This window comes from Dermochelys coriacea, chromosome 10 (genome assembly GCF_009764565.3).
Source record: "Dermochelys coriacea isolate rDerCor1 chromosome 10, rDerCor1.pri.v4, whole genome shotgun sequence".
Lineage (NCBI taxonomy): Eukaryota > Metazoa > Chordata > Testudines > Dermochelyidae > Dermochelys > Dermochelys coriacea.
The window spans coordinates 23,707,496-23,721,383 of NC_050077.1; the positions used below are offsets into that span (position 1 = coordinate 23,707,496).

At 37.2% G+C, this 13,888-nt stretch overlaps 1 protein-coding gene across 10 annotated transcripts in view; it reads right to left on the reverse strand.

Moving 5' to 3' along the window:
• CLEC16A (C-type lectin domain containing 16A) overlaps positions 1-13,888 on the reverse strand; it is a 204,313-nt gene that overhangs the window by 173,950 nt on the left and 16,475 nt on the right. For 6 of the 10 annotated variants that reach the window (XM_043494550.1, XM_038418493.2, XM_038418498.2 and 3 more), the window contains exons 4-10: positions 13,633-13,781; positions 11,393-11,498; positions 9,591-9,596; positions 9,053-9,176; positions 7,918-8,092; positions 6,247-6,300; positions 106-219 (exon numbers count right to left, since the gene is read on the reverse strand). In XM_043494550.1, the coding sequence (XP_043350485.1) occupies positions 106-219; positions 6,247-6,300; positions 7,918-8,092; positions 9,053-9,176; positions 9,591-9,596; positions 11,393-11,498; positions 13,633-13,781 (728 nt within the window). The remainder of the gene's footprint in view (positions 1-105; positions 220-6,246; positions 6,301-7,917; positions 8,093-9,052; positions 9,177-9,590; positions 9,597-11,392; positions 11,499-13,632; positions 13,782-13,888) is intronic. The other 4 variants (XM_043494551.1, XM_043494549.1, XM_043494554.1 and 1 more) reach the window with 1 other exon arrangement.

Consider the following 13,888-nt stretch of genomic DNA (forward strand, 5'->3'; position numbering starts at 1 on the left):
AAACTATATTTTTATATATACATAATATATGTATAACTAACACACACACACACACACACACACACACACAAAATAAAGACATACAAAAGTTAGTTGACCACTTACTGAACTTCTCTGGATACCTTGCTCAACTTTTGAGGAGAATACTGAAAGGTCCCCATTAAGAATAACCTCAGCCAGCGAGTTCACCAGAGGTGCATAATGTATAATCAAGAAAACCTATTAAGAGGGGGAGGGAGAAAAGAATGTTAGACATATACAAATTTTAGACACTGAAGGCATTTCCCCCACCTAATCGTTACATTTCTTTAGGTTACATAATGTCTAACAAAAAAACCAAACTGGTTTTTTATACTTGAGCTGTAATTAGTATTCAAGAGGAACAGAGACCACAATCCATTTCTACATCAAATTAATCTGCCTTTCCCTGAATTCCAAGCCTGATTGATAGTCTACTTGACCAGTGTTCACTAGTTTCCTTTTATCCTCTTCCAGCTAAGCACTATTTATTCCTCCCCATTTGTTTCAAGAAACATGAAGATTCTATAGCATTCGTCTACAGTCAACCAATTTCATAGAAATCTTGTTACTGGGGAAAACCATGACAGTTAAGGGATTCTGGTACATTATATCCATAGGCCTTGTGGTATGGGAACACCTAGCAATACCTCATGCATAAGATTTTACAAAATGTGCTTGATGGAGAAAGTAGTGGGTGAAGTTCTATGGCCTGTGTTTATGATCTAGTTTGACATCCTGCAAAACAGTCCCTTCTGGCCTAAAGATCTAAGACTTTTCAACAGTGCAAGAACATTTTTCTTAATAGTTGTTTTTCAGTGAGAGGTATCTGATAAGTCTCAATGTCAAGAGTCAACAGTGTAAAGCTGTTGCAAAAAAAGTGAACACCATTCTGGGATATATTAGCAGGAGCATTGTAAGCAAGAGACACGAGAAGTAATTCTTCTGCTCTACTCTGTGCTGATTAGGCCTCAACTGGAGTATTGTGTCCAGTTCTGGGTGCCACATTTTAGGAAGGATGTGGACAAATTGGAGAGAGTCCAGAGAAGACAACAAAAATTATTAAAAGTCTAGAAAACATGACCTATGAGGGAAGATTGAAAAAAAAAAATGGGTTTGTTTAGTCTGGAAAAGAGAAGACTAAGAGGGGACACAACAATTTTCAAGTACATAAAAGGTTGTTACAAGGAGGAGGGAGAAAAAAATGTTTCTCTTAACCTCTGAGGATAGGACAAGAAGCAATGGGCTTATATTGCAGCCAGGGAGGTTTAGGTTGGACATTAGGAAAAACTTATAAATTGCCTAGGGAAATGGTAGAGTCTCCATCATTGGAGATTTTTAAGTGTAGGTTAGACAAACACCTGTCTGGAATAGTCTAGTTTTATGATTCTATAGAACGTAGGAATAAGTCTCCAATGTTTGCAACATTTAAGCACTTAGAAAGTATTATGATAGGTGCTACAGAAAAACCTAAAATAAATTCCTAGTTGTGCTAGGTGAAAGAGACAAAAACAGTTTCAGAGTCACTAAACCAGCACCCTGAGTTCACTGTTTGACCACATCTGCTTACAGAACATGCTATTATCTGGCCTTCCAATGGCAAGGGGGAACTTTGACTTCCTATTTGGCAGTGATGGGCTAGAACCCATATAAATCCGCTTCAGAATTTCAAATAGCAATATGCTCTCAAAGATTAACTTTGAGCTACCTTTTAGAAGGAACTCAGGAACATAAGGTAGTGGCCTGCCTGCTCACAGCAATGCCCTGGCATAAAGTACATTACATCTGCACTTCGGGAACAGCAGTGGTTTCCCATCTGCTGCTGGATGCAATTCAAGTTTCTGGTTCTAATTTAGAAAGCTGTTCATTATATGGAGTATCTGGTATGCTAGTGTCCATTTCTGTGTATGCAACACTGATGGCAGAAATCACTGAAGTGGCTTCCTTAACTGTTACTTAATGTGTACTCTTCAAAATAAGATTATTTCAGTGGAGGAACCTGGCTGTCCAACTTCCACCTAGTCAGAGTTGATATTTATTGACCTATAGAGATCTATTTCAGGAATCTTTCATCAAACCTTTGCTTCACTACAGACCATCAAGATATTAATTAACAACTTAATGTTGATTGAGGAGGTATAGATTGGGAAGCTGTTTTCTCATATGTGAGTAGTTACTACAATCCTGCATTTGTATTGGTAGATGCTATCACAATGAGAGCATAAAACAAACAGGGATTGCATTTTACAATTTATACTCAAATCAGATGGACCAAGTTGTAGCACAAGACAGACCATACTAACAATATGCAATATAGTAGAACCATAAAGGAAGAGTTTTGCTGCATTAACTACTCAGCATCTTGATAGCAACATGGAAATCTACTACTCAATGTTGTGAATAATGTTCTTCCCCTAGATACACACATTTGATTCTCAGTGATTTAGAAGAAATCCTGCCTGTCGGCGAAGGTAGCATCTAGACTAAAGCACTGCAGTGGAGCAGCTATGCCAGTGTAGCGCGTTTAGTGTAGACAAGCCTTGGATATGATGAAAAAGGCCCAATGAGCTGCTGAGCAAAGCAGGGTGACTTTTTTGGATAAATAATTCATTCCCGGAAAAATACAGTTTCAGTCAACCCCAAACTATTGCGAATTTGACACAAAAATTGTTTGGGCTAGATTCACAAGAGGACTTAGATGCCATTCACTAAATGGCTAGAGGACCCATTGCCTCCTTTATTACCTTCAGCCAAGTAGTTAAAGTGCTTACCTGGAATGTGACACCCCCAAGTTAAATCCCTCACCTGAGGCAAAGCAGGGACATGAATTTGGGTCTCCCATCTTCCAGGCGAGTGCTCTAATCACTGAGCAAAGCAGCATCGCTTACCCCATAACCTCAGCCATGCAGAACACAGTGCCATCCACAGCCTCAGAAACAACTCTGACATCATAATCAAAAAGGCTGACAAAGGAGGTGCTGTCGTCATCATGAATAGGTCGGAGTATGAACAAGAGGCTACTAGGCAGCTCTCCAACACCACTTTCTACAAGCCATTACCCTCTGATCCCACTGAGAGTTACTAAAAGAAACTACAGCATTTGCTCAAGAAACTCCCTGAAAAAGCACAAGAACAAATCCGCACAGACAAACCCCTGGAGCCCCGACTTGGGGTATTCTATCTGCTACCCAAGATCCATAAACCTGGAAATCCTGGACGCCCCATCATCTCAGGCATTGGCACCCTGACAGCAGGATTGTCTGGCTATGTAGACTCCCTCCTCAGGCCCTTCGTTACCTGCACTCCCAGCTATCTTTGAGACACCACTGACTTCCTGAGGAAACTACAGTCCATTGGTGATCTTCCTAAAAACACCATCCTAGCCACTATGGATGTAGAAGCCCTCTACACCAACATTCCACACAAAGATGGACTACAAGCCGTCAGGAACAGTATCCCTGATACTGTCACGGCTAACCTGATGGCTGAACTTTGTGACTTTGTCCTCACCCATAACTATTTCACATTTGGTGACAATGTATACCTTCAAATCAGCGGCACTGCGATGGGTACCCGCATGGCCCCACAGTATGCCAACATTTTTATGGCTGACTTAGAACAATGCTTCCTCAGCTCTCGTACCCTAATGCCCCTACTCTACTTGCACTACATTGATGACATCTTCATCATCTGGACCCATGGAAAAGAAGCTCTTGAGGAATTCCACCATGATTTCAACAATTTCCATCCCACCATCAACCTCAGCCTGGAGCAGTCCTCACAAGAGATCCACTTCCTGGACACTACGGTGCTAATAAGCGATGGTCACATAAACACCACCCTATATCGGAAACCTACTGACTGCTATTCCTACCTACATGCCTCTAGCTTTCATCCAGATCATACCACTCGATCCATTGTCTACAGCCAAGCGCTACGATATAACTGCATTTGCTCCAACCCCTCAGACAGAGACAAACACCTACAAGATCTCTATCATGCATTCCTACAACTACAATACCCACCTGCTGAAGTGAAGAAACAGATTGACAGAGGCAGAAGAGTACCCAGAAGTCACCTACTACAGGACAGGCCCAACAAAGAAAACAACAGAACGCCACTAGCCATCACCTTCAGCCCCCAACTAAAACCTCTCCAACGCATCATCAAGGATCTACAACCTATCCTGAAGGACGAGCCATCGCTCTCTCAGATCTTGGGAGACAGACCAGTCCTTGCTTACAGACAGCCCCCCAATCTGAAGCAAATACTCACCAGCAACCACACACCACACAACAGAACCACTAACCCAGGAACCTATCCTTGCAACAAAGCCCGTTGCCAACTCTGTCCACATATCTATTCAGGGGATACCATCATAGGGCCTAATCACATCAGCCACACTATCAGAGGCTCCTTCACCTGCGCATCTACCAATGTGATATATGCCATCATGTGCCAGCAATGCCCCTCTGCCATGTACATTGGCCAAACTGGACAGTCTCTACGTAAAAGAATGAATGGACACAAATCAGACGTCAAGAATTATAACATTCAAAAACCAGTTGGAGAACACTTCAATCTCTCTGGTCACTCGATCACAGACCTACGAGTGGCTATCCTTCAACAAAAAAGCTTCAAAAACAGACTCCAAGGAGAGACTGCTGAATTGGAATTAATTTGCAAACTGGATACAATTAACTTAGGCTTGAATAGAGACTGGGAATGGATGAGTCATTACACAAAGTAAAACTATTTCCCCATGGTATTTCTCCCTCCCACCCCACCCCCCACTGTTCCTCTGATATTCTTGTTAACTGCTGGAATTAGCCTACCTGCTTGTCACCATGAAAGGTTTTCCTCCTTCCCCCCCCTGCTGTTGGTGATGGCTTATCTTAAGTGATCACTCTCCTTACAGTGTGTATGATAAACCCATTGTTTCATGTTCTCTGTGTGTGTGTGTATATAAATCTCTCCTCTGTTTTTTCCACCAAATGCATCCGATGAAGTGAGCTGTAGCTCACGAAAGCTTATGCTCTAATAAATTTGTTAGTCTCTAAGGTGCCACAAGTACTCCTATTCTCAGTTCATACACCCTATCTCTGGCCAATTATTATTCGAGTCATTTAGTTCACCCCAAAACGAAATTTGTCAAAATTTCACTTGGCTGGTTTTTGTTGTTTTGTTTTAAAAACACTTTTCAGTACAGTTAGTGAACTGAAAAATTGACGACTCTCTAATGCTGAGTACTTCAATATTTCCGTTTACATAAGGTAAATTAGAGGGCTCAAAGCATCTCATAAGAGACATTCAGTGACTTTAAAAGACAGATTCCCTTAGTTTCAAAGGATTGCTACTGTAAGGTTTCATTTCTGAAGTCACTAAACCTAATTCAAACTGAAAATGATGTGGGAAACAGAAAATTAGCAGCATTGCAGTGTTTCTTTCCCTGAGGCAACAGCATTGCAGTGTTTCTTTCCCTGAGGTGGAAACTGGGTTTTACTAGGTCTACAAATTGTCATCAAGAAATCAACCTGGAAGTATACTCCCACTTATAAAAAGGCTGATTTAAGAATTCACAGATTAAAAAATAAGTCATTTTAAAATATTGTCACTTCTAGCAGAAATCTCAAGTCAATAAAACAAAAGCACTGACTACCTGAAATTAAAGATCCCACAACATTTTGCACAAGAATAAGAGTCAAAACCCTGATTTCTGTATGTCGTAGTCAAATTGAAATTTGGAATGCTGTATTCTGCCTGGAGTTGCAATTGAATACTGTATTCTTCACTTCAGTCCTGACTTGTTGTACAATGCTGTTATGCAATGTTTAAACAGCTGCTGCATCCCATTCAAGAGGTGGCTGCATTAGACTGGTGAGTTAAGGGATTATTACAAACATTTCAAAATATCCGCCTTTTACTGGGTTCTAAAGTTTTAATTAGATGTTTGTAAAGTATTCCAAGAACCTCCAAGGAAAGGTACTAGTAAGTAAAGATGGCAATTGGCCCATGTGATGACCAGTGAGTGAATGATTTAAAAAACAATACACACACACACACACACACACACACACACACAAGTGTCCCTTAAAAAGGTATACACTGCACCTCAAAACAGAGCACAATTCTCTCCAGATGTGTGCCTGAAAAATAGTCCCCTGAAACACACAATTTATAATGAAATTACTGAGACCATTACAAATACCACATTGAAACATGACATACTTGTGAGAGAAGATAGAGAGAAACTTGGAGACTTATTTTTGGACGCTCCCCACCCTATGGGAGAAAAGAAAAGAATACTCAGTTAATTACACCATTAAATAGAACAAAGGTGAACATTTTTAAACACAGAAGTATAAACACTTGATTTATTCATGTGCACTACCTCCCCCGCTTCCCACAATGCCACTAAGTTCCAACGAATATGCTGACATTTTCCAGTGACTTTCCATTTCTTTGGAAAAGAATTTCAGAAGAATGCATTTTTCATTTGCTGCACACTTGAAAATATGGCTGCCAAAGTGTCCTGTAATATTTATTTTTACCAGATGCTTAAGTGAGAAGTATGTATTTATCCCTCCAACATATCCTTACCAGATGGTACTTCTGAAATGACAAATTCATAAAAGGAGAGAGACTCTTACAATTTGTTATTCCACAAAATCAAATTAAGACCGATGTAAGTTTTACTGAAGTTATTGACATTCGTTGTTGGATTCAAGTAGGTCATTCTGGCTTCACGGGCATTTTCTCTCCATAATCAGAACATAATAAATGCTTATAGAATGACAATACTTTAAAATCTCCATTAAAATTAGAATAATCTGGTTTCTGAAATAACTACAAACACCACAGAAAAGAGAACTATTTACAATATTTACCATCTTGTCTGAAGCAAAAATATGCAAATCTCTCTAGTGGCTTAAAACATGCATTTGTAAAGACATGGAAGGAAACGTGGCTGAAGCACAAGACTGGAAATCATAAAATCTGATCTATACCTACCTCTACCACTAATTGACTGTATAAAATGAAGATAATTACTTAACCCAGAAGGGGATATGACAGGTTAAATTAATTAACATATGAAACACACTAAGATCTTTGATGGCAGGTTCTATAGAAATGTAAAGTACGATAAATCTTAAGAGCAACTGATGTCACACAATTATAACAAGGATAAAAAATACAAGAGGATCACAAGACACATGCAATTACCACAGAGATGGGCATTGTATAAGAATCTGGATTAGATGGAATTTAAGCAAAATTTTCATCTGTTCCATACAGTAGATAGCAAGTCTGATTCTGCTCCTTTTATGGAGCCACAGATACTTAAATCAGTCACACGTTTTTAAAAAAAAAAAACCCACTGAAATTAGAAAAAGCAGACTAGAGCCCAGGTGTATAGATTTGAGAATTTTATATTTAAGTAACAGAGATCCCGTTTTCAGTTTTAAAGGTTACTTTTTTAAAAAGCATCTTTTGGATACAATTATACTGGCCTTTTAAAACACATTTCTGAGAAATTCAGAAATTCAGCCCAGACCTGAACTTACTGCTCCTGTCCCCTTCACTACTGCTAACATTAAATGCTAAGCAATGGTTAACTACAATCGACTCTAAATGTTTAGCTATAGGGGCCAATGTACGTGAATCTTTAGCTGGGTTCATATATACCTAAAACAGCATCTCCCAGGCAGTCATCTTTTAATTTAAGAAAAACAAAGACCTGAATTATTTAAACTGTGTTTCTTATAAAGTACTTAAATGTAGAGGATAATAATTCTACTTATGGGATACACTTACTGCACAAATTACTGTAAATACTGAGGGGAAATCATTAATTATTAAGACTTAACTAATCACTAAATCATGCAAGCTATTCCTTACCTTATCTTGATTTACTAATGAATACACATAGAGAGGTAGAAAGAGCCTATTAAGTAGGTGGTCTGTGAGCACATCATTTAAGAATTCACAATTAATGATAAGGATATCATTAAGATAATGCAAATGATCCAAATGTTCTGCTACCAAATCACTCAGTTTGCCTCTATTTCTGTGCCTGAAAGAGACAAAAATTTAGACATAGCTAAGGTAGAAAAACAAACAATCAGAACTCAGTGAGATAATGTATCTGCATCTTTTTTCTGTCTGATTCCATGCAGACAGAGTGACTAATGCAGACATCCAATTTACCTCCTGTAACCTTTGAGATTTTACAATCAAAATGAAGCTGAAGGAGAGAGTGTTGTCGTATTAATTTCACAATGCAAACATCCCCAATGATGAGTACAAGATTTTGGTTTTCTGGAGTAGCATAAAAATCTCAGCTGCCACTTTGTATGTGCTTTTTCAGAAGCCAGTCAAATATTACAATTGTGTTTTCTATTACAAAAAAGACTATTTAAACATTTTTATCTTAAAGCCAGTAAAACTACTTATATTTCTTCTGTGCTGTTCTAACCCAAGTAAAGCTTTAAAAAACTGCTCCATACATACTCAAAGAGCAAATCCAATATGGTGATCATGTGCAACACAGCAGGAATTTTGTAGTTGACAAAATAAGAGGCTCTATACAAGCTACCATCTGCCAGTGATACTGATGGCAATGGTGTTTAGATAATTAACATGGAAAGACTATTTTTATAATCATACTTTTCAGAAAACTATCCTATTGTACAGCTTTCTGAATGTGTACAGATATCTAAAGATGCTGTGCTTTTAGTCTTATCATTATGCAAACAGTCCTATGCATCTTCTGCATAACAATTTAGTTCATTAATAAAGTCTATATACTTCAAACCAACTGGGATGAAGAGTAATGCGTCTCCAACAAATCATTTATTTACAGGAATGTTAAAATTGATAAATGACTTGATAATATCCTCCTGCAGTGATTTCTAACGTGATCTTGTAAGAATTACAGACTTTAGGCTGCTTGTTGGTAGGATCATTTCTTGAGAAATGAACTTAAAAGGTTTTCAATACATCTCACAAAAAGAAATACTTGTAAGAAGCTTACTCTTCATCAGTCTGCACACAGTTATCCAGTTCTATCACATGGCTCCCAATAAACCAAACAAGGTTGGAGAAGTAGGGGACAGCAGTTTTATCTCGAATGTAGTGCAACATAGGTTGGTTGTCCACTGAAGAGAAATGAAATAAGAAAATAAGTTTCTAAAAGATAAATGTAAAAATATACACACACACACACACACACACACACACCCTCCCCATCAATTTACCATTCTGAATTTTCATTACAAGCTAATTTTTTTAAACTCACACACACACACACACACACACACACCCACACCTACACCTGTATGGGTTTATCTTATCCATGAAATAGATGTCATATGAAACTTTAATAGACAACTCTTGAAAGGCTAAATGAGCCTGTTAAAATACTAAGATTATTTTTACATTGGTCTCAGGATAGTAAGTAAATCTACTGCAGTTCAGAAAACTACACTCTACTCAAATGAGTTTTCTTTTTAAAAAGACAAAAGTAAGAATAAAGCAATAATATTGAAAGCCAAACTTGTTACCAGACTTACATGACACTGCATTAAGGAGCACAGGAATCATCAGTGAAGGAAAGGCACAAAAAAAAAAAAAACAAAACAAAAAAAAAAAACAAAAAAAACGGACAACAGTTAACAGGATTAGGAACTGGGATGGTAAGACATCCTCCAAAAGGGTTAAAGAGCTAAAGCAGGAAGCATCTAAACTAAAAGATACAGGTTAGAACGTGTTAGATCAAAACATTTACAAATGGAGAGTCAAAAAATTATGAAACCTACATGCTTGATAGTTGTGTTTTTCAAATTCAACCCCCAGAGTTCTCCAACATTCAACTTAAACTCTAGGCAAGAGCATCATAAAATTTTCCTTTTTTATTTAGTAAATGTACACAATATGAAGTGCATCATACTTTGCTGTTTCTGTAATAACTGTCTCACACTCAGAAGGTTGTGTGTTTGAAGTAGAGAAAACCTGGCATGGATCTTGCTTGCTAAACACCAGAAAGTGCCACATTTTGTACTCCTTGTCCAGATACCAATACAGCTGTAAAGCATCTAAAGCAAAAAAGCCTTCAGGGTTATCATGTAAATGTTGACACTTAGCATCCACATTGCTTCACAGTTCTCTTATTCAATACAGATCAAACAAGCAGCTTTTAAAACATGGAGTAGAATTTTCTCCAGCTTTATGTTTTGTAATCAATAATTATAGTTACTTTAATGTCACATTTTCCATTTTACTTCCTCCATTAGCTTGTCTACATCCAGTAACAAGCACATTCTAAATGATCAATTAAACTATACCTTTCTTATATACTGGTGAGAGCTAAAACTAATCCAATCATTTTATTATTATAGCTATATACTTTATAGCTTAAACAGTAAGTTGTTCAAAGAGAAGTCTGAGAAAAAAGTGTCACCGAGTTAAAAAGCATTGTTGTGTTTACTTTGTACATAAAAGTTCAAAAGTTATTTTCTAGCGACTAGTCATTTTTCAGTCCATGCATCACTACAACATCCACTGATTTATAGCAAATTTTGTAAGGCAGTTTTATATTGGTCTTGACAGTATTTCCAAATTAATATTAAATTCCTCTCAAATTTGTAACATAAAAAGCAGTGTAAATATTGAAATACAAATTTAGTTTAAAAAGGCAACTGCAGGCTAAAACCCCCTATATGAATGCACATCACCATGCAGAGCACTCCAGAGCCTAGGATTACATTCCTGCCTCCAGGCTATGCCAATGAATTTACACAGAACTACACAAAACAAATTGTATCTATAAAAAAGTGCAAGTTATATATACTTGCTTGCACAAAGAACAACTTATCAATAGCTTTTCTCCACTGATGAGTGGACTACCAAATTCCAGAATTGCAGTCATAATAAAAAAAGAAAATATATATGTTGATTTCTGTCACATATTACTGTTTTTCTTATTATAAACGTTCAATATGTCGAAACTGATATCCTTAACAAGAAACTAATTTTAAATGGCCAGATTAGGACCTCTAGTGGCAGTTGAGGCGAATTTCCTTGTATATTTTATATTGTGTTGGCACCCTTTTCTTTATCAAGGACAATACGCTGATGTTTATAAACACACACTTTGGCATCAGAGTTGTCTTCTTTAAAGATTAAAGAAAAAGTCTTTATTTAATACATATACGTTTGTTAACACATGCATGTTAAGTAACATGCTTACAATTAATTCAACTTTGCATAAATCAGAAGCTATGCCTGGTTAATATGCATTGTTTGTAGCTGTTAACGTTTTACTTTAGCTACACAAAATATTAGGTGTGCTAGTCTTCTGATACACTAAACTTACCTTTGTAGACATTTAAAGTAATAGTCCTGACAGCAATTCTGACCATGCTCTCTGGGTGGTTAAAAAATTTAATAGCCTCCGTATACAAGGCAAAATCATTTGTGTGCTGAAATAAAAATACAGTAGGCATTATGTACTATCCTGTCAATACTTTGCTAGGATTTTGCATGAAAAAAGTTACCCTACGAAGGTAACAAGGCAGGGGGTGGGAGGGGGAAATCTAATCTATTGCATAGTTCTATAAAAGCATGTAGATATAGTCAATCTTAATCCTTTTTAAAACAAAATCTGAGACTTTCAAACACCCATTAGGTTTGCAGGTACACGAGTTTATTACAGGAAGCATGTATTAACAAAAGTTTCATATATTTCACACAACATCTCTGTTCTTTTTAAAACAGCTTTGATGCCCTCTTCTGGCAATAACCATTATGGGGAGAGAGAGAAAAATAAGACTAAGATTGCATTAAAAAAAAAAAAACCACACCTCTTAGACCTGCAACTGAACCAAACTAGGTGGATGTGTTTGCTCACACTGATCCCCACTGTCTTCATACGAGATCTGTCTGCATGGATTCAAATGCAGAATTAGGGCTTTAAGAAAACAGGCTTACAGTTGAATAAAGTACTGTAGTAAATAGAACCTAGAGTTTTGTCTATGACAGGTTTCAGAGTAGCAGCCGTGTTAGTCCGTAACCGCAAAAAGAAAAAGGAGGACTTGTGGCACCTTAGAGACTAAAATTTATTTGAGCATAAGCTTTCGTGAGCTACAGCTCGCTTCATCGGATGCATCCAATGAAGCGAGCTGTAGCTCACAAAAGCTTATGCTCAAATAAATTTGTTAGTCTCTAAGGTGCCACAAGTCCTCCTTTTTAGGTTCTATGAGTAATCACTACATTTGAAACATCAGAATTCTGAATTAACTTAAATTTGAAGTTATGTTGCACTTTATGTTGCAATACCAAGTTCTGTGGGCATTTATTATTCAAATATAGCAGCTGACAGTCAGTAAATATTGATGTTTTGGCCTAAGATCCATGAAGTAGTTTGTTTTAATATACACATGCAAAATGCCAATGACAAAATTTCTGTAAATGTGGATATTCTTTTGCACTTAGATTATATTAAATTCTTTTAAATGGAGATCTTGCTACGCAATATTTTAAAAGCTTTTTAATTTTTTAAAGCAGTGATTTACAAAGTTAACTATTTTAGTTTGATGTTATTACAACAAAAAAAAAAAGGCAAAACACTGACCGAATCAGTAAGAACATTAGCTTCTGCCATCCATGTTGCAGTGTATTTATACTTAGGCAATGTCTACACTAGGGAAACCACAGCGGCACAGCAACAGCTCCAAAGCGAATGCTGCTGTAGCATAGACTCACGCTACAGTGATGGAACTCCACCTTCCCAAGCGATGGCAGCTACGTTGACTGAAACATTGGGTCAGTCAGTCAGTCAGTCTAATCGTGCCTACACCAAAGGTTAGGTTGGCAGAGCTACAGCATTCAGGGGTGTGGATTTTTTTTCCTCCTTGAGCACCGTACCTATGTTTAAGTGTAGACCAGACCTTCATTTCAGCGGTTGTAGTATTTAATCAAGAAAGCTGGTTGTGGGTTGGGATTAGATGAGGTTATCCTCTACTGTTAATCAGTTTTGGACTACCAATGAACACTTTGCTGGGTATTTCTGGACTTTGATGAAAAACTACACATTAAATACTTAAAATCTCACCTTCATTACTTTTTTTTTTTTAATATGATACACACTAATAGTGTGCCGAGATATTATATGCTAATGGAGTTATCAGTGGGAATTTAGACTTATTACAGAAGACATTGCACTCTAATTATTGCCTGTGCAAACAGTATACAGCTTTTAAACATGTTAATAATTTTATTAAGACCCATATGAAGAGTGGGAAATACACAAGACAGACATTTCATAGCACAAAAAAAGATTCCCCCACACACTTGCTACAACACAGAAAACCTGATTCTGAGATTCTTACTCAGGAACATTGCTACTACAATACAAGTAATATTAAACTGTGAGACAATGGGGCAGGAGCAGTCCTCGGAAGAAGCTTGAGCTGAGATAGAGAAGTGCTAAGGCTCATGGGTGAGACAAGTCTTTCTGGGATCCACCAAAGTTTTGGCCTTAATCTCACTTTACACACACACGCACACACACACAGTTAGTAAGGCTTTTTAATGTAAATTTTTCCAGCCACTTACCTCATTGTAAAAAAAGTGTACAGTGTGATTGTTGAGTTTTAGGGAAAGTGTTTTCAGAAATGATATATAATATGCCATGATCTCCTCATCAGAAAAGTCAAATTTGTGGACAATGATAGAATTTACATAGTTATTAGAGAGCAAATAATCTGAAATATAAAACCATATCACAAATCACCACAAAGGAAAATTATGGAATAGGTTATATACAGGCTTCATAGAATTTAATATTTCTTTATAATTTTAATGGATAATA